The sequence below is a fragment of the Pteropus medius genome, unplaced genomic scaffold, assembly GCF_902729225.1.
Source record: "Pteropus medius unplaced genomic scaffold, Ma_sr-lr_union100, whole genome shotgun sequence".
Taxonomy (NCBI): Eukaryota; Metazoa; Chordata; class Mammalia; order Chiroptera; family Pteropodidae; genus Pteropus; species Pteropus medius.
Window position 1 is genome coordinate 7,993,518 of NW_024340699.1, and position 20,990 is coordinate 8,014,507.

The 20,990-nt window shown below is 46.9% G+C and overlaps 1 protein-coding gene across 6 annotated transcripts in view; it reads left to right on the forward strand.

Annotated features, from left to right (window-relative positions):
- Positions 1-20,990, forward strand: part of WWC1 (WW and C2 domain containing 1) — a 130,896-nt gene that overhangs the window by 57,053 nt on the left and 52,853 nt on the right. For 5 of the 6 annotated variants that reach the window (XM_039877373.1, XM_039877391.1, XM_039877399.1 and 2 more), the window contains exons 2-5: positions 7,018-7,127; positions 11,063-11,266; positions 19,791-19,867; positions 20,443-20,522. In XM_039877373.1, the coding sequence (XP_039733307.1) occupies positions 7,018-7,127; positions 11,063-11,266; positions 19,791-19,867; positions 20,443-20,522 (471 nt within the window). Of the gene's footprint in view, positions 1-1,611; positions 1,641-7,017; positions 7,128-11,062; positions 11,267-19,790; positions 19,868-20,442; positions 20,523-20,990 lie in introns of those variants that run through there. The other variant, XM_039877419.1, reaches the window with a different exon arrangement.

Here is a 20,990-nt window from a genome sequence, read left to right on the forward strand (position 1 = left end):
CAGGTTTTCTTCTCTCTCTGCCACTGTCCTTGGTGGCTCTGGGCGAGTCTCTCTGTGCCTCAGTTTTCTCACCAATGAAACGAAGGAATTAGATTTTAACATTCTTTCATACACCTGCATTATTAGGGGCCTCCTTTGTATAATAGTGAAAAGAATAATAATGAATTGCTCACATTTATCGAGCATACACTGTGTACCAGAGTGTCGTTTCATGCATTATGCCATTTAATCTTCAAAGAACACTGCGAGGTGGTCTGAATGGTACCTGTCTAAAGGGGTTGTTACAGGGGGCCAAGTGAATTAATATACATGACGTGCTTGGAACAGTTCCTGGCACATAGTGAGTGCTCAATAAATGTATTACTTTTCCTGTTTTGCAGATGTGAAAATCGAGCCACAGAGAGTTTAAGTATCTTATCCAAGGTAACATGGCTTGAAAATGGCAGAGCCTGGATTCGAACCCAGGGAGCCTGGTTCCAGAGCCCTGTGCTCTTCACCAGTACTCAGAGGCAGGAGTAACACGTTAGAGAGCAGTGAGGACTGTGGGCAACTGGAGACTGCCTGTCCCAAGAGGCTTGCCAGTTCCATTTTTAAAATGTAGCACCGCCGTAGACAAACATACCTACAGGCTGAGTTTTGCCCTCCGGTCATCAGTTGGCCATGCCTACTCTAATCCATGATCTGGTTCTCAGAATTATAACTTAAATCCCAAGAAGTGACACAGATTCATCGTTGTGTCAGTAGCTGGAGGCACAGAGACATGGGGATGGAGGCGGAGAAAGGGGACAGGCCCCAGGCTCAGGCGTGTCATCCCAAGAACTCGCTGGGGCAGAGTGAAGATGGGGATGTGAGCCACGGGTTTATGGGGGCCCAGTTTGAAGAGGAGAGGACAGGGAGAGCAATCTGGAACCTTCTCCAGATCTCTCTCTCTCTCTCCCCTTTTCTCCATCAAAGAATTCCAGGAGTGGGAGTGACCGGGTCAGGACAACCTCTGGATAAACCAGCTGAACCAAACAAAATCGGGAGGAGTGAGGAGGCACGGAGGCCAGAAACCAGAATATGGAGACAGGTGTTTTGAGAGTGGAGGGAGGGATGGAAAATTTAGAGAGAGAGAACTCGGCAATTTCTTTAGAGAGCAAATTTTGAGAGCCAAATCCACTCCAGCTGCCATGTCCTAACTTCTCTGGTTTAATTTCCAAAAAGAGAGAGCATGAGCAGACCCAGCTCCTCCAGCGAAGGAGGCTGTGGGGAACGGTGCAAAGCTTAGAGGCTGTTAACCTGGACAATTATTTTGCTTCAGTGTCCCCATTATGAAACTAGGGATAGAAAACCTGACTTCCAGTATAATTGGGTTATAACCATTGTATAACCATAATAACAGCTAATGTGGGTTGAGCCCTGAATGCCATGGATGCAGCACAGCTCATTTGAATCAGGTAGTTAGCACTCTGCGCAGACGAAGCACCTTAAGATGAAGAAGCAGATTCTGACAAGTTTAGGTTTCATGCCTAGGGGGACAGAGCGAGTAAGTGACAGCGCCTGCTTCGGAACCCAGGTAGTGGCTGACTCGAGAGCCCGTGACGCTGGACCACCACTGGGCATCTCGTGTGCTGGAGAACAGTGACGATGGTGACGATGAGGTATGATGGCCGATGTCCGGACCCCTTGAGATGAAAGGTGACCCAGTTCTCACGGGGCATGGCGCACACGCGTCTCTCAGCTGGTCGCGTTAACAGCCCACATATACAGAGGGCTCATTCCATGCCAGGCCCTGCGCTCAGCACATCGTATGGGTTATCTCGTTTAATCCCCACAACACCCTTATGAGATCGGGACTTCTAAGTTTCACAGAGACGGAACCTCCTAACGAGGTTACACAACGCTCTCACGGTGGTGCACGAGGTGGAGCATGGGTTTCAGCCCAGTTTCATCGATTTCTGAGTCTGTGTGTGTAGCCTCTGCCCTGTTTCTCGATTCACCGTGACGCCAACCACCATCCTCTTTCTTCTCCAGCCTCCCCTGACTACACTCCCATTGTCTCTGTCTCTTCTCCCAGTTCATTGACCTTTCACATCTGTCCAGCTAACCTCGCACCGTATTAGCTACCCCTGCATCCTCTAATTGTCTGTGGTCCACAGCCTCAGGTAGTGTCACACCACACCTACGGTCACCGGATGTCATGGGGATGGGTTACTTCCTGCTTTCACTGTAAGCCTTGGCTCCCTGGCCAGACCCTCTGCTCCTGAAGGCAGAAACAACAAAGCTTATTCAAATGTCTGAGCCCTCCTCATGCCTGGACTGGGACTGAGCTCTTGTGTCCACACAATAAATTCTCGTCGACAGGAGGAAGAGAGCAGAGGGCGAAGTGGCCAGCTTCTCCGAGTCGCCTTCTTCAGCCGGCGCTCACAGTCCTTACCAGGGACCCCAGGGCCCTAAAAGTCCAGCATCCGCCCCTCTTTGCCTCTGCTTCATCAGTCATCACGTAAAGATATGCTTCATGTCTTCCTTTAATGTACTTCAGACTCATCACCATCATCTTGCCCCAGAGTCTTTGCACTGGCTTTTGCCTTTGCTCCCACCATCTGGTCTCCCCACAAAGATCATCTTCTCCCAGAGGCTTCCCTTGATCCTGTTCTGTTTTTCTAAATAACACGAGTCTCAGTAATATCCACATCAGTGCTCGTCTTGGCTGCGTGTCTCCCTGACTAGAACGTAAGGGCAGGGCCCTGTCCGTCCCGTCCAGTGAGCAGCTGGCGTTTATTAATGAAGCTCATCTGTGTGCCTTGTGCTCAGCCCTCCTAACAAACTTGTGAGATGGTGGTTTCATCATCCCCAGATCTGTTAAACAAATGAAGGTATTCGAACCATACTGAACTGGGAGGTGAAGGGGTGGACTCGGGGCTTGTGAAATCTAAGCTATGGGAACTATGCATGTGAAACAGCCCGGGGAGGAGGAAGAACCGGCCTGGCCATTGTGCCACGCCGGGAGGAGAGGTTCCGCTGAAAGTTTGGACAGTTCTTGGCATGGAGTCTGGAGGGCCCTTTAGGAAGTGGTCCCGCCCAGCTGTCCCCCAGAGGGGACCGGGTCGAGGGCCAGCATCCTGCTGGACACGATAAAGGGGTTACTGTGGGAAGCGCTGGGATGCCTTGGGAGCGCCAGGAACATGAAAGATATGTTATGCGTTCAGTCTTCGGTTCCCAGAGAATCACCACCCAGTGTTCGACTTGGCAGAAGCTCTTCCGCCCCTTCTCTGAGCTGCCCCCTTAGAAGAGGCGCACTGTCTGCATACCGGAGGCGGGGGGCCGTGGCGGTGTGTGCTCTCGGGCCCTCTCCCGCAGCCGCGGGAAAGCAGCGTGGAGCCCGGAGGCAGGGCAGGCGTGCCCGTGCGCTCCGTGTATGTGGGGTGATCCCGGCAGAACCTACCTGTCTCCAAGGTGACAATCCGGGCCCTTTTTCCAGGGGGGCCCTGTTGTGAAACATTCTGGAATGTTTGTGTTCCTTCAGAGGTTTGTAATTAAGAAGAGGCAGAACTAGTTCTTGCTTGGCGCCTCCCTGTCACCCTTCTGGCACTCGGGTCATTTGATTTCGCATTGGGGGTTTCAGCAGCCCAAGACATGGAGGCCGGTGGCTGGGACTGTACCCCGAAAGGTTGGGGTGAATCACTTCATTGGAGAGTGGGGGCTGGGAGTTCTGGGCAGCCACCCCCGCCCCCCGGCCCCGACCCCGGAGTCTTGGCCACATCTGAAAGTGGACATCTCTTCCCAGCTCACATTCTTGGCCCTTGCCCAAGGGGAAACATTGCAGAACAGACAAGCACCCACAGTTTCCCAGGGGGGACTGGTTTAAACAGTCCCTCCCTCTGGCAGGAAGCGAGTGTGTGCACGTGTATATATGGGTGTGTGTGCGTTTAAATTTTTGTGCAGCTAAAGACACTTCTCTTCATCCTGAGTCTCTGAGTGGCACGTCTCTGCACACTGAATAATTCATCTCCCTCTGGGCATTCGTTCCAGGGAGATTCTTGCTGTCCAGATTTCTTGTAAGTGGCATGGTCTTCTAACAGAAGCTTTTCTCTTTCCCAGGGAAAAGCTCTGGGCGTCAGGATATCAGCCCTCCGCTTCCCGCTGCGGTCACTTTGAAGGGAGCCCTGAATCCCAGACCAAAGCCTGCCTTTCTCTTCCTGCCCTCTCCTGACTTTCGATTCTCTTTACTCACGAAGGCACAGGGTCTGTGTTCACAGCATCTCAGTCCCCCGCCCACCCTGCCCCCCACTCCCCATATCCACATGTCAGTCACATCACGGATGCTCATAGCTAAGATGTATTTCAGTTCTGACTTCTCAGTGTCTGAGGCTGCAGTAGTCCACGGAGTTCATGGGTTTCTGGAAAACTGACCCATTCTTGGTGTTTCCGTCCTGCCTCCCCCATCCCCACCTTCTCACGCAGGGAGCTCGGGGAATCACTCTTGTCGATGACTTTGCAACATTACTGCCTTTCCGTTAGGCGGCCGTGGATGGTCCAGGTGCACGGAGTATCTCTGGGTGAAGGTGTAGGTCCCGGGAGGAGCAGTTCCAGCGCCCGGGCCTGCCGCAGACCTCCCTCTGGTCCAGCGCGGTCAGCTGCGTCTCGGGCATAGCTTACTCTGTGTTCCTGACTGTGCTGAGACTCACACGGTCTCGTTAATTTTTGGAATCAGGCAGCGGGGCTTCAGATCTTAACCTCTGGGGTTTACTAATGACTCATTTGTAAAATGGAGGAAAAGTACCTGCTACCCACAGAGGGAACATGATATGTCTATGACATGCTTTCTAGGCCTCGATTTAGCCATTATTAGATATTTTAGTGATAATTAATATATAAACGTTACAGAAATAGTAGGGGGAAAAGGATAAAAAGGAAAAATTTAAATTACCTTGAAATCCCTGTATCAAGATAACCCTTTAATGTATATCTTTTCAATTTCTCTTCTACACGCACAAGCATTTTATGCAAAATATCATATTATTGGATAAAATAATATGTTGGTCGAGATTCGGCTCTTGGTCGCTGGTCTTCGTTCTCTATGAGGAAGAGGGGACAAGCACGTAGAGAAGTTTGAGGAGGGGGAGGCGCCGTGGCCTGTGGACTTTGTTTCTGAAGTTGGGGTGGAGCGTGGTATGGTGATGGTGTGGACTGACCACAGCTTTGCAGAAACTGTATCTGAGCGACACAGATGCTCCTGATCGGAGAGCATTCTTAGCTAAGGGATGTTCCAGTCATCTGTGCGTCTTCTCCATTTTTCCATTTTCTTTCCTTCTTTCCCTCCAAGGCAATGACTCATGATTTTCCTTGGGGCTCCGGGATGCACTGAATATGTCACCTTTCAAGAGAACCTTTTAGCTGGCAGCAGGGACTCTGGAGACACGTTGCCTTGCCTGACACTTCGGCTCTGTCATTGACCTTGAGAATGTTATTCAGTCCTTCTCAGCTTCAGTTTTCCCTTCTGGGAAATGGAGAAAATAACTGATATTTTCTGAGCACTCATTTTTACCAGGATCTGTGCTAAATGCTCTTACAAACATGACCTTCCTTAAGCTAACTGATAACCTGGAGAGTTATTATTCCCACTTTCAAAAGAAAAACACCGAGGCTCAAAGAAGTTAAGTTGCCAGACTCACACGGCTAATATAAGTAAAGCTCATTGAACGCTTATTTGTTAGTGCCTAGTCTGTTGAGTCTATTGCATATCCCATACATACCTCTGGCTTCATCCCCATTTTCTCCTACCATAATACAGCAGTAAATTACCCACTAACAGAGACTTTTGAGCTATCTATTCATTCAGTCAGTCAGTTGACATTTTTTACAATGTGCCAGACCCTGGATATACATGATCGTGAACACACCAGGTCTCGCCACCAGTGGCTCCTTTAGCGTTTTCCCCCATGTAATTTGCTTTAAGTCTGATTCAGAGTGAGTCTAAGAAGGAAGGAGATGGCACAGGATAAGAGAGAGCAGAGTCCTGTGGCTCAGAGGAAAGTTCTTGATGAGAAATCCTGGACCCCAGACCAGCGATCTTCTGCCTGTCCTGCTGAAGCTCCGTTCGCCAGTCCGTAGAAAGAGTGATGAAGCCGAGCCTCTGGGCTTCCGAAACTGGGAGGGGTGTGGGTGGGAGCAGACAGGAGAGGGAGAAGATTAGAATATGTATTTTAGGCGGAGGCAGCAATGGGGAGGAACCAAAGGAGCTGTCTGGATGGACTCCTCAGGCTGACTTGGTATATTTAGGTTCTTGGTGCTTTGGCTGAAATATTTGACCAGTGGTTTGTGGTGTTTTCCACGGTTGGCAAGCCTGTGTTCATTTAGTTGGGTGATTTGTTTGTCTAGTTGACTTACCCACAAGACTGGGTGATTACTGCTACTCTGCTTCCCGCAAAATGGAGACTTAGAGGGTGGTTATTGCTCAAAGATCAGTTTGGCCTGGATTGTCTAGGGAAGGACAGTACTGGGTACGAGGATTTGGGAACCATCTCCAGAGGCAAATAAATACTGCTTTTGGCCAAAATTCACAGGGACGAACGTCTGCTATTCTAGATGCTGCAGTAAGCCAGCTTTCCAGAGGGGAAGTGGGCATGGCAGACATGGGACAGAGCCATGATGAAGACTGGGGGTGGGGTGGGTTAGTGAGTTGCAGGTAGAAAAGCCAGAGAGGGCTGGAATCCAAGTCCGGGAGCAAAAGTTGGCATTTGAGCTCTTTCCTGCAACCTTCTCAGTTAGAGATGCAGAAACAGAGGCCTAGGGAAGGAAGGTGACCTGCTCAAATTACTCCGTAGTGGCACAGCTGGGACTAGAACGCAGATTCCCTGCCTCCTTCCATGCGTTCACCTTTCTGGGACAACAGGGACAGATCTGGTGTCAGTTCAAAGTTTCTGGATCTGTTGGGCCAGCCCTGAGGAGTCGGAAGGCCAAGAGAAGCAGCGAGTTTGCAGGGAGGGGCTTGGGGACTGTAGGCTGATGGAGTCTGTCTTTCCTTTCGCTTGCCAGGTACACCAAACCGCTCACCTTCGCCGACTGCATTAGCGATGAGCTGCCACTAGGATGGGAAGAGGCCTATGACCCACAGGTTGGAGGTTACTTCATAGACCACAACACCAGTAAGTTCCTGCACCCTCCCTCCCTCATCCCCTTTCCCTGTTCCCCTGCCTTCCCGCCCCAAGTCTGGAAGAGCTACCAGCAGCGTTTCTGGAAGCCAGATTGTGTTGTGTTTTATACTGTTATATAGAGATGTCAATGTAGAAATAGATAGATATGTTTGCTCATATAAAATAACTGTTTAGAAGCATTTAAATAGAATCTGAAATTTGCCCTTTTGCAACCCATCTCCCCAATTTTTTAGATTAATTAATTGATTGATTTGATTGAAGAAATGATTTAAATTTTCCCCCCGTCTACTTCCCCTCCCCCCTTCCCCATCTCACCAATTTTACAAAGCCAGCACTGCTAACAATGTATGTATCATTCCAGAAATTTACTAATTATGTGTTTATGCGTGTATATGCATATACTTTTCTTTTTTACATATATCATTTGATGCGCAGAAGATTTTTTTTTTTTTGCCATAAAAAGCAGTTGTGTCATTGTCATTGCCAGATCATCTTGGAGCACCCAGAGCCCCAGCAAGTCTCCAGCAACGTACACACATGTGTGTCCATAGTGGATGGGCGTGAGTGTGTGCGTCTAGCCCATCATACCAGCCAGCACCCTCACTTAGTATGTGTTCCAAGTATCCTGACCCAGAGTGCAGACTCCTGGTGTCTTTCTCTCTGGGACCGTGAGGGAGGAATAGATTGAGAAAGGGAGGGGCGTGTCGTCTGAGAGTTGGAGGAACCCAGGGTGTGGTCCCCCAGCCCGGAGAGTCGATGTATGCATTTGGGCCTCATCCGTTGTGCACCTTCTTGGCCAACACTATTCTCGTCCTCTGAAATTTGCTGCCCCATTTGTTCCTGGGTACAGAGGAGAGAGGACTTTTCTGTCTTACTCTCAGCCTTCTGCACTGGAGGGTTTCCTTCATCCTTTCAGGCCAGAGGAGAATGGAATGAAATGGAACATACCTGGCAAAGCCCGAAGGCTGAGAATAGGATTCCAAATCCTAGTAGCCCATTAACTGAGCGTATGCTCTGTGCCATGTGCTGGGCTAGAGTTTGATAGGCGTCGTCTCATTTCATCCTCCCAACTATCCTGTGGGGTATTAGGATGATTATCCCCATGTCGTTATTATAAATGGAACCTGGAGGTAGTAAGTGGCCATTCAATACTCAGAGCTAAAACACGGCACAGCTGGCATTTGAACCCGTGCTGGGGAGCAGAGTTGTGTTGCTCCATCCACTTCCTCTTCTGGGTTTCAATAGCACCTGGCCATGCCTCCCTTCCCCCTCATCACTCTGTGGTATAACCATTGACCTGTCGCTGCAAGTTCTTCTGGAGCAAGATACTGTCTCATTCATCTCCGTAATCCCAGGCCTTTGCCTGGTGAGACACATAGTAGGTGTGCACTTGACCTTTGCTAAGTAGAAAAGAGCATACGTGCACGAATGCATGACTAAAAGGGTGAATGAGCGGGCTGTTGTTGGCACCAAAGTGTAGAAGAGTTTCTGAGAGACAGCTAATGGCATTAATTGCGTCGTTGGGGGTAGCAGAGCTTTTTATTAGCGCTTGTGATTGCATACTGGATAATGAGAAGTAAATATGCCTAATTGAGTGTGTATGGGGAATGAGGTTAATGCTGGGAGGGCCGCATAGTGTGCCGGGTTAAACACTGATGCACAGGAACCCTCATCGGTCCTTTCCTCTTTCTAATTGCTGAGTGCATCCCCCTCATTAAATTCTGATGGCGGGAGTGGGATTTTAAGGTGCTTCTGGGAGATTCTGGAGAAATAGAAGGAAGGAAAGAGTAGCAAGCAATGGCAGAGTTTATTCTTAAAGTGATGCGTGATGCTGGCAGAAATAGAGTGGGCGTATGAGGGCATGAGTAAATGGAGGCCAGAATAGGAAGAATTTTCTCTCCGGTGTCAGCTGTCAGGCTACTGGTTTCTTTTTGGTCTGAGGGTGCTCTCACTGGGTGAAGGGCACCACCTCTGTAGATGGAGCCAGTGATGCACATACGACCACTGAGGCCCAAGCATCCAGAGCCGCGGACTCGGACCTGTCCTCCGCGTGTGTCTTGTTCATTGACTGAAAGTACTCTCTTAGGAGTTACAGATACAAGAGGATTCGAACAGATTAAATCCATCCATTCATTCATTCATTCAGCAAATTTTTATCGACTACCTACGATGTTCCGGGCACTGTTCTGGGAGCTCAGGATACATGAGAACGCAAACTGGCAATGACCTTGTCTCTTCTAGGGCTTTCATTTTGGCAACAGAGAAAATGAATAGAACACATAAGCAGATCATGTAGTATATTAGCAAATTATCAGGATTGTGGGAAAAAGAGAAAGCAGAGTGTGGGGCCAAGGTGCGCTAGGGTGAGGTCGAGGCGGGCAAGGGAAGGACAGCAGGAAGGACTTATTGAGAGTATGTGAGCTGAGACTTGAAGGAGGTGGCAGAGCATTTCATGCAGAGAGAATAGAGCAGAAATCAAGGTGCAGTCACACTCAGCTTGCTCGAGAGATGGCAGGGAGGCAGGTGTGCAGATGGCAGAATGAGCGAGCAAGCAGGGTGAAGGGCATCAGGCCGGAGAACGGCAGGACGTCAGTGGGGCAGTGGTCTGCCGCAAAGGTTCTGCTGGCTTTTGCTCCGCATGAGGCGGGAAACCATTGGAGAGTTTTAAGCAGATGAGTGGCATGTTCTGGTCTTACATACCAGTCATTAATTCAAAATTAACCTGTCTACAGACCGGATTTACCACATGGCCGTGATTATACAACTTCTGCTGTGTCAGTCACCCCTAACCCCACCCACCATCCGGGAAATGGCTTAGAAGGTGACAGTCATGGGCATTGGTGCTTTGACCTCGTCCACGTCTGCTCAGTGTCTAGCTGCCCATTTTCCTTGAATGTCTTTTTGTCTTCTGACTTTTCTTTTTTTTTTTCAAATTACGGCTGTGCATATTTATTGTACACGTAATTTAAAAAAATGAAGATGAAGACATATTGACTGTTGATAATTTGCTAAGAAGTTTCCTCTTAATCTTTTGGAGAATGTACACATCTACTTTGATAAATACAAAATTATGTAGTTTTGCACCCTGTCCTTTCACTTTTTTATCAGAAGCACCTTTCCATTTTTTCTTGGAAGACATTATTTTTAATGGTTGTATTAGTGTATTATATGAATATAACATACTTATTTGAGCAGTTATTTCCTGTATGACCTTGAACAAGTTACTTAACCTCTCTATGTCTCAGCTTTCTCTTCTGTGTAATGAGGGTAGTAGCAGGATCTCCTTTATAGAGTTAGTGTAAGTATTGAAAGAATATATAGACATAAAGTAATTAGAATAGTACCTGGCATAGAATAAACATTAAGTACTTGTTATTTATTTTCATCGTCATCATCATGGTTTTGTACAAATGCATCTTTGCCTGAATTTTTTTTATTAATCGTGATAAATTACAATGGGGGGATTACTGGCCAAAAGGCATTAACATTTTAAGGCTTTTAACGTGAATGGTCAGATAGTCCTCTGGTTAGGCCGTTCCATTTCCAGTAGGCTGTGAGGGTGCCTATTTCTTCATATCCTCTGAAATATTAGTTATTTTTAGTTTACTTTTTGTCAAACAGATGACCTTAAGCATCTATAATGTCCTTGAGCCTCTCTGACTAGATTAGAACTCAAGTCTGATCTTTCTCCTACCTGTTCTCAGACAGATTGACTTTAGGTTTAGAAATCGATCCTGGCTTATTTCGTTTGTTTGCTTAATCAAAACGAAGAGTCCCTGTTGTTTAATAGGTAAGTTTAACCCGTTCACATTTATTGTGGGTTTCTATTCATTATGCCTTTTGTTTTCTGATAGTGGATTCCACAGGCCACCAACCCAACAGATATTTGTGAGGTACTGACCTAGAATCTCTGGGGTCTGTTCCAGAAACCACTCAGATCGAGGACCCCCGGGTACAATGGCGGCGGGAGCAGGAGCACATGCTGAAGGATTACCTGGTGGTGGCCCAGGAGGCCCTGAGCGCTCAGAAGGAGATCTACCAGGTGAAGCAGCAGCGCCTGGAGCTTGCACAGCAGGAGTACCAGCAGCTGCACGCCGTCTGGGAGCACAAACTGGGCTCCCAGGTCAGCTGTGAGTACCTCCCACTGCCAGTGCCCCCCGGAAGGAGGAAATGGCTGCGCCGCATCCTGCCTGGATTGCCTCTCAGGGCTTCTCGAACCTCTCCGTTTTCCTCCGTGTCCACTCCTTGTGCAGACCATCTCTTCCTGCGCCTGCTGCCCTGCGGCGATTCATTTGCCATTTGCATTCCGTTTTCTCTCATTCATTTGTCATCACCTCAGAATGCCGATCAGGTTACATGATCTTCTTGTTTAAAACCCTCCCGTGGCTGGGGGAAGTTGACCGTGGAGAGTTTAGTGTTTAACGGGGATGGAGTTTCAGGTTGGGAAGACGAAAAAGTTGTGGAGATGGATGTGGATGGTGGTGGCGATGGTTGCGCAACAGTATGAATGCACTTAATAGCCCTGAACTGTACACTTTAAAATGGTTAAAGTGGTAAATTTTATATGTATATTTTGCCACAATTTAAAAAACAAAAAAAAGTCTTCAGTGGCTTCCTATTGCTCTTTCCATGGCCTGCACAGCCCTGTGGGATCAGGCCCCTGCCAGCCACTTGCATCCCATCTCATGCTCTCATCCTTAAGGCTCCAGCTGCACCGAGACACTCCCACCCCCAGTTCTGCTCCCCTAGCTTGCCCCGCACCCTTTTACCTCGACGCTTCTGTACTTACTGTTGCCCAGCTTAGAATGCTTTTCTGTTGACCCTTCTGCACAGCTGGTTCCTTCTCATCCTTCCGGTCTTATCTTTCAGGTCATTTTCTCTGAGCGTCTCCCTTGTGGCAAGTCCATCAGCAGAGTGCCTTCCCCAGAGTTAGCCTCTGTAATGCCTCTCTGCTTATTTTCTTTGTAGCATGTGACACACACAGTACATGCGCTTATATGTCTACGAGGATTTCCTCCACTGGAATATAAACGTGGTAAGGCCAGGGCTTCCTCGTTCACCTTGGCATCTGCAGGAGGAGAGCAGGCATGCCCAAGCCCCCAGCCCTCCGTTCCCAGTGCATGCCATGCCAGAACCGGAGCTGTCAGTGGAAGAGCCCACCGACCTCTTCCAATGTGGTTTTTTTTTTCCCTTTGACCACTGTTTCTAATATCCAATCCTTTCCCACATTGGGTGAGTGCTTGCTTACATGATGGGCTCTCTGCTACAGACTGAATATGCTATTTCAGTTCATCCTCGTACAAACTCTGTGGGCAAGTACAATTAATATCTCCCTGTAACAAATAAGGAAACTGAGGCTTAGAAAGGATCGATAACATGCCGAGACTTACAACTGATGAGAGGCAGCAGCAAGTTGCAAAGCCATTCCGTCTGTCCCTTCAACATTTTTAGGGTGGGCCAAGGGTCCAGCATTAAGCTGTGGTGTCAGGGTGGCTGTGGCTTCGCTGGGTCACCAGACGCTCCTCTCCTGTGTGAAGTCGTCACTTGGAGAAGTTTGGTTTGCCAGGCCTAGAGATCGTCATGAGGGTTTTAGCACTTAATTTGTCTTAGCTCAGGCTGCCATAACAAAAATACCATATAGACGGGGTGGTTTAAACAACAGAAATGTATCTTCCCACAGTTCTGGAGGCTGGAAGTCCCAAGATTAGGGAGCCAGCATGGTCTGGTTCTGGCGAGAGCCCGCTTCCTGGCTGGCACATGGCCACCTTCTCTCTGTCTTACCGCACAGCAGAGATAGAGACAGCAGGCTGCCTGGTACCTCCTCTCATTAAGACACTGGTCCCTTCTTGAAGGCTCCACCCTCATGACCTCACCTAAACCTAATCACCCCCAAAAGCCACACTGCCAAATACCATCACATTGGAGGTTAGGGCTTCAACACATGAACTTTAGGGGGGACACAATTCAGTCTATAGCACTGTCTTTACCATAGCCCAAAGGGGAGATATTGTCCCTAGTAAAACTCAGATTCAAAGTAGTGAAGTGATTTTTTTCACTCTTTAATTCATGCAGTCTGAAAAAAAATGACAAGTGTGTACACTTTCCTATTTGAGGGTCGGAATGTTTTACATAGACCCAAAGTGTCACCCCACACATCACTTGCCTAATTTCGGAGGATAATGTGTATTTTCACATGGGACAGAGCCGCAGCTGCCACCTTACATGGCTGTTACATGAGCATCGCCAATAACAAGACAGCCTGACATCGGCTGCCTCTGAAGTGGTGCAATAGGGACATCATGGAGGATTCTTGACAAATGGTTTACTCTAAATGGACTCATGAAGAAACAGCCAGACAAATCCATACCGTGGAATATCCTACAAGATAATTGGCTCGGACTCTTAAAAAATGCGGTGAAAAATCAAAAAGATGGGAAATTGTTCTAGACTTTTAAGAAAGCCCCTCAGGAGTCATAAATCAGATAAAACATGCATACCTTGATAAGACCCTGCATAGGGGTTGAGGCCAGAGGGGAAGTAGCCAGAAAGGACATTCTCAGACAACTGAAATGTTTTCATAATGATGTTGTGGCTGTCTAGGAGAATGTCCTCTCCCTTAGGACATGCATGTCTGCAACTTAATTCCAAAGAGGGTCCAGGGGTTCAAACAAACAAACAAACAAACAAACAAAAAAAAAACAGAACAAAACTGCAGTGTCAGTTTAATCAGCAGATCAGCAGATGTCAGTGACACATTGCTGCCTTTGAATACGGGCTAGGTTTTCATCTTTGCCACCATTTCCAATATTCATTTATTGAGGACTTATTGCGAATCCGACATCCTACCAAGAAAAAGAATTAGGGTAGTGGGGGAGGGATAGACGGAATAAATGCGGAGAGATGCTAAAAATTGGATCTAGGTGAAGGATATAGCAATATTCATTCTGTTACGCTTTAGAATTTTCTGCAAATGTCAAGTTTCTAAAATAAAGTCAGAGTGGGGAAGAGAGTCACAGGGGCAGGGACGAAGCATTCCCACTCAGCAGGGCTGCGGTAGAGGTTGCGGTCACTGTGCTCTGGAGTCAGAAGTCTTGGCCTGAGTCTCCATTCCATCGTTACTATGTCTTCTTGTGGAGCGCACCTCATCTCTTTAAGTCCGACATTCCTTTGGTTTTAATGTGGAAATGTTAATAGTACCTGCGCCTCATGGCTCCATGTCAGGGTTTTTCAGCCTCAATACTAGAGACATTTGGGCCAGATAAATCTCCGTCGTGGAGGTTTTCCTGTAGATTGTGTGATGTTTTGCAGCGTCCCCAGTCTCTACCCACCAGATGCCAGTAGTACCCCCCGCCCTGATTTGTGACAACCGGAAATGTCTCTAGACATTGCCAAATGTGTGCTTGGAGGCAAAATCCCCCCAGTCTGAAAACAGTGGTCTAGGTAAAACAATTCCCTTAGAACATATGAATGGCTCAGTAAATATTCTTTTTGGCATGAAACACTTCACATAACGTTTTGAGCGTATGAAGTCTGGAGCTGGACTGCCCAGGTCCAAATCCAGGATATGCAACTTACTAGCATTGTGACCTCGCACAAGTTAGGCCACTTTTCTCTGTCTCAAATTCTTCATCTATAAAGGGATGTAATAATAATATCACCTTCATTGGAGTGTGATGGGGCTTAAAGGAGTTAACAAATTGAAATAGTGCTTGTCATATTCTTAAGCTCTGAATAAGTAATAATTATTACTCGATATTATTCATCGGCATTGAAATGACAGATTTTTTTAACAGATTCTTGGAACCAGTAAGAATAGATCTGTGACCAGTGGTAGAGAGTAAATGACACAGTTCTCTTACATGACTTCTGGGTGCTCCCAAGAATGCCATCAGGCTCAAAGATACCACCGTTTTGAATGTTCAAGGACTTCCATCTAAAGGGAGTGGGGTCATCTCAGGTAACCTATCTGAGATCCTAACTAGCCAGGAATTGGGGCATCCCCCAACCCAAGCTTCCCAGTTAAAGAGGCATGACACAAGCCTCCTCATGACTTTCTTCGGGTTTTACAAGCCAGGTTCGCCTTCCAAGTCAAGCCTCCCCAGCATGTTGACAGACTGGCGAGGTCGCATGCCTCGCTTCTAACTCAGATGGCCTGCTGGAACTTGTGAGAGTTTCACCACCTGGCCTTGGCTGCTGTAGGGCCTGGGGATGGAGACTTTGCTGTCACCTGTGGTGCAATCTCTAGTTCCATGGGGAAGGAGAAGAGAACTAACACCTGTTATATTCCTGCAGGGCAATATGCGGGCCACTCTGTACGTGTCATTTAAAGTAACCTCCCTCTCTACTCACATACACATGGACACACACAATCCAGCAGCGCACTGCTGTTCTCATTTTACAGATAAGGAAACTGAGGCCTAGACAGGGGACGTAGCTTCCCCAAGGTCACCCTGGTAAAAAAAAATGCAGAACTAGCCTTTATACCCAGGAACATCTAACCTCAAAACCAATTCTCTTAATTTAATCCAAGTCAGCCAGTCAACTTCTAAGGTTCTCGGGCTACTCTGGGGCCCTCCTATCCTCTGAAAAATGAGATCTCAGGAGAGCTGGATTCTTCGAGACCTCGCCATGCTCCCTCCTGCCTCTCTCCAGGCCTTGGAGAGAGGAAATTTGAAAAGTAAATCATTGGGAGGCTTGTAGTTAAAAATGCCATTTGAACCACCCACCTGATTTCAGTCACCTCTGAAACCAAGAAGAGATCAGATAGATTTTTAAAGGCATACGTGCGTAAGGAGAAAAAAGAACAGCAGTAAAATGGGGAAGCTGGAAAGAGGACAGGTGGCAACCTGTTTGATAGACTTGAGAAAAGAGGAAATGGGCCAGTAGTGACAAAAGCAAAAACTCTAGTCTGTGTAGAGCACCTGCAGAAGCCTTGCAAATTACAGAAGCACCTATCTCTGGGAACGGAAGTGAAGTGAGGAGGGTCTCAAATATAGAGGACTGGATACAAGTTGTTTCTGAGACAGACCACCCGATCACCTCCCCAAATTATTACAGCCAGACAATTGCCCATCCTCAACCTGGCAAAAGACTGGAGGTTTATTGTTTGGAGAGAACAAAACAGAGTCTCTGGACTACAGGATATAGGCAAGTTCAATGTCAGGGTGCGACATACTGGAAACGTGGTGATTAAGTGAACGTGGACAGACAGGATTTTGAGACCGTAGTCCGCATGTGCCACTTGGTTCCCAGAATGGTGCCAGGCTATTGCCCTCCAGGCTGGACAGTAGAAGAGTCTGGGGAAATCTGAACAGTGAAAAGAGATATAAAGAGAAAAGATGCAGACACACTAACAATGAAGATTCCTGGATGAAACAGTCCAGCCAAGTCCTGCACCACGTAACCTACAGTCAACAAGCTCCACTCCAGCCCCCACTCTTAAATGTGAGTCGACGGCTGTGATTCCAGACAATGAGGAAGGCCTCGACCATGCAAAATAGAGGTTAAAACAGACTCATGGTGAGGGGAGGCCCTGGGAGGGAACAGGGAGTGGGCATGCAGAAGAAAACCCCGAGAAGCTGCACAACCAAGAACAGGATGCTCCATTTTATGAAAAGGAACCTTCAGAGAACACGAAAAGAGCCTTTAGAAATTAAAATATAGGAATGAAAAATCCATAGGAAGATTAGAAGGTAAAACTGAGGAAACCTTCTAAAAAGATTCAACGAGATGAAAAATAAGGGGAAACGTGGAGCATCAGGCCACGAAATCCGAGTAATAATAGTTCAGATAGAGCAGAGGAAACCGGGAAAGAAGCATCAACGAAATTGTAATTAAAATCGTAAACATTTCCCAGAACGGATGGAGGAGGGTTTTTACATTGAACGGGCTCCGGGAACGGCCAACGCAAGGGATAAAAGTCAGCCCCACCAAGACATAATCATTGCTTCAAACACGGGGGATGGTTCAAGGTCCTGAAAGCTTTCAGAGAGAAAAACCAGGTCGCACAAAAGTTAGGACTCACATTTAAGTTTTCTTTGCCGTTTTTTTTTTGGTCCTTGTATCTTCAGACTAAGAGGAATGAAAATATTGTAGCCAAAAGTTGCCTGGATTCTTCCTTTTCCATTTTTCTTTAATATGGCTGTTATTCATTCGGTATACAGTCAAGTTTGTTTTCTGTTTGTTCCAGCTTTGAAGTTTAAAAAAAAAAAAAACCTTGTTGATTTCACTTTTTGACATTTTAATTATGATGTGTCTTGGCGTGGGCCTCTTTGAGTTCATCTTGTTTGGGACTCTGTGCTTCCTGGAACCTTCTGGATCTAGGGTTCTAATCTCCCCACTAAAAAGAACCAGGAGTCCTTAGCAAAATGGCAGAGTCCAGGTCTGAGCTGGGAGTCAGCCAGGACCATCTTGTGGCAGAGTAAGAAAGTGTGACAGGCACAGAAGCCAGCTTGAAGGAGCACCTAGTGGCCAAATCTGGAAGCAATCTGAACATCAAAATAAGTAATGATAGTAATGGATTATAACCCATTGAATAAAATCAGAATCCATAGATCCATCTTGACAAAAGTAAATAAATAAAGAAGAAGGAAAGACCCTTACAGGAAAACGTCAACTAATAAATGCAGAAGGAATGATAGAGTTTTAAAATTACTATCTGGCATTCATTACAGTAATTTGATTCGGGCAAGAGCCATCAATATACTTTAAGGAACGGGATATTCATAAAGCTTTATATAATCTCTGCACAGGTTATTTATTACACAGGAAAATAGTAAGTTGACAGAAAAGTTGGAGGACATGTCCAGGATTGGCGCTCGAAGTTAGCATCACCAACATAGGAACAAATCACAATCACTTGCCACCTGATAGGATCAGTGAGAACACAGTGTCACTTCTGGGGTGTTCCTCCCACCTGTGTGTAATCTGAATCTAATGAAGTATCAAACCCAAATCGAGGGATATTCCATAAAATAACTGGCCCCATCTTTTCAAAATGTCACATTTGAGAAGAAAAAACACTAAGACTGATCCAGATGAAGGAAGGCTAAAGAGACGTGACAACTGAAATGCAGCAGGTGATCTTGGATTAGATCCTGGACCTGAAAAATTCGTACTACAGATGACAAGTAAGACAGTGGGTAAATCTGAATACAGTCTGTGGGTTGAATTAAAAAATAAAATTATTAGGGCTCAGAATAGTTCTAGACTTCTCAATGGTAACACTGGAAACCCAAGGGATAATGGAGCAGCACCTTCAAAATTTTAAGGAAAATCATTTCCAACCTGTAATTCCATATCCAGCAAAACTACCTTTAATCAAGTATGGGGTAAAGATAGTTAGACATGCACGGTTTCAAAAAGTTAACTTTCTTCCTTGTTTTCCTCTCAGGAAGCAACTAGAAGTGTTGTTCTACCAAAATGAAGGCCTGGGCCACAGAAGGGAAGAAGACGTGGTGTTTAGGGGAGAGGAGGAGGCAAGGAGGGGGTCTCCGGGGGCCAGCTGTGCAGACAGCAAGCCGCTCACGCCAGAGCCGGCACAGACCTGGGCGAAATGGAGTGAAAAAGAGGAACCTGGCAGAATGGAGCATACTGGCCTGGGCTCTGTGGGAGGAGATTCAGTTAACTGGCAGAGTGAGGTTGAATCCATGATAAGTTTGTAGGCAAGCATAAAAATGCCAATTATTAACTCTTGGAAAAATAAATGAGCTAGAAAGGAAAAGTAAGCAAGTCGGCTACACGCCTCTGCCCCGAATAGTGTTTGCAGAGTAAAAGTAATGCAAACACTGAAGATTGCTTCACCCAAATTATGCTATCTCTAAGGAGGATGGGGAGCGGGGAGGGGTGCCTGTGTTTGGTGTAGGAGCTGGGCATGAAAGGGAACTTAAGCCTCCGTTCTCCAAAGAGACAAGTAAATACATAATGCCTAAGACTGAGAAAATCAAGCAGCAGCAATACATGCATATTAGACATAGAGAGGCAGATACCCAAGACACTGGCTGGCCGTGTTGAAATGGTTCCCTTTTCCAGAGTGAGATGTGGGAATAGGAGTGATGCCTGTGGAATGCTCTTTTTTTTATATATAGCAAAACTTGTACAGTGTTGGACCATTAAACTGTGTTCATATATAACTTGAATAAAAACCAAAAATGAAAACTATGAAAAGGCAAGACTTTAAAGGCAGTTTCTAAGGTCCTGTTCAAATATAAAATTCTTTTTGTTGGAGGGTTAGTGAGTGGACATGGACACAAAGGGGGAAGCAGATGACCTATTTCTTGAGTGAGGTGCTGGTAACTTTTTAATATATTTCTGGTCTGTTTTTAGTTGTACATATGTATGCATGTGTTGTTTACTGTGTATATTTTCCAAGTTTATGTTACTCTTCGTATTTTTTTGTAAACTTGTTTTCATATAACAATAAGTTTTAGACATTTTCCCTTTTGTTCGGTATTCTGCTCCATCATTTTAAGTCACATTAGTTGTGCCGTCCCTATTTTACGTATGTACCGTATTTATTGTACAAATCCTCGTTTCTTGGACATGTACGTTATTCACTATGAGTTATTCCTTTCTAGCTTGATCTAGATGGCCAAATAAGGCAACTTTGCCAAAATCTGTTTCTTCTACAGAATTTTTTTTTCTTTTTTGTTGCAGTGGTTTCTGGTTCATCATCCAGCTCTAAGTATGACCCTGAGATTCTGAAAGCTGAAATCGCCACTGCAAAATCCCGGGTAGGACCTCTTTGTCTGTGCTATTGATAGGGGTCACTGAGTCGGCCTCAGGCAACTGTCCTCCCCACCAAGAGCAGAGTAGATGCTTCATCCAGCAGGGGCCATTCTTCCCTCTACGGTTATTATATTGCCTCTTGCTTCCATGCACAGCAATCCCACACCCATCACCTGCTTTAAGTAATGCACGACCCTGAGATTTACCATCATCCTCACCAATGAGAATAGGAAAGGAGCAACAGAGAGTGAAGATGGCTTGAGAGAGACGTTGTGGGGAGGTCAAGCTCTATCCCAGGTCGGCCAGTGCCTGTCTACTTCCTCTTTCCCTGGAGCAAGGGCTGGTTCTGGATGGCCTGCAGGACACCGGGCTGGGATGCCGACTGAGTAGGCAGCTGCGGAGACCCAGGCGGCATCAGTGAGGGGAGGGCGTTGTGAACAGTGTGGCCCAGGTCATGTTGACTTGAGTCATTATGCAGGCAGCGGGGGCGCTCCGGGTTCCTCTTTGGGGAGAAAGCAGACTGCAGTTCACTGTCAGCCTCTTACCTAGTCCCACGTCCAGTTGTTTTTCTGTCACCTAGGTCAACAAGCTGAAGAGAGAGATGGTTCACCTGCAGCAGGAGCTACAGTTCAAAGAGCGTGGCTTTCAGACCCTGCAGAAGTAAGTCCACCCTGCCGTGCCCCCTGCCCATGCTCCCCTCCTGTCCTCCATCTCTCTCTGTCAGCCCCTTTCCTCCCTTCTTCAAGTGTGGCTCAAATCATTCGATTCCAGTTCTGTTCCATGGGCATTTACTAAAGGGTCAGGTTTTGAAGGAGAAAAGGAGGGTCGTCTCAGACCACAGAGTTCTCATCGTCCCCTGATTCCAGAAGCCGTTAAGCTCCGTTTCATTCAGTTGAGTTTTACGAGCCAGTCGTAGAAACAAGTACTGTGGGGCATTTCTGTTCACCTGTCTCATCCCCTCCAGTGGAACCAGCAGAATCTCAGAGGCACACAAACCAGAAAGGTTCTTTTTGCCCATGACCCTAAAACTGAACAGCGACTTCGTCTGCCATGCTCTGTGGAAGGAACAAGGCTCTCTCCACCACAGAGTACTTTATAGGTGACTTAAGGAGTTCCCAGAACAACTTC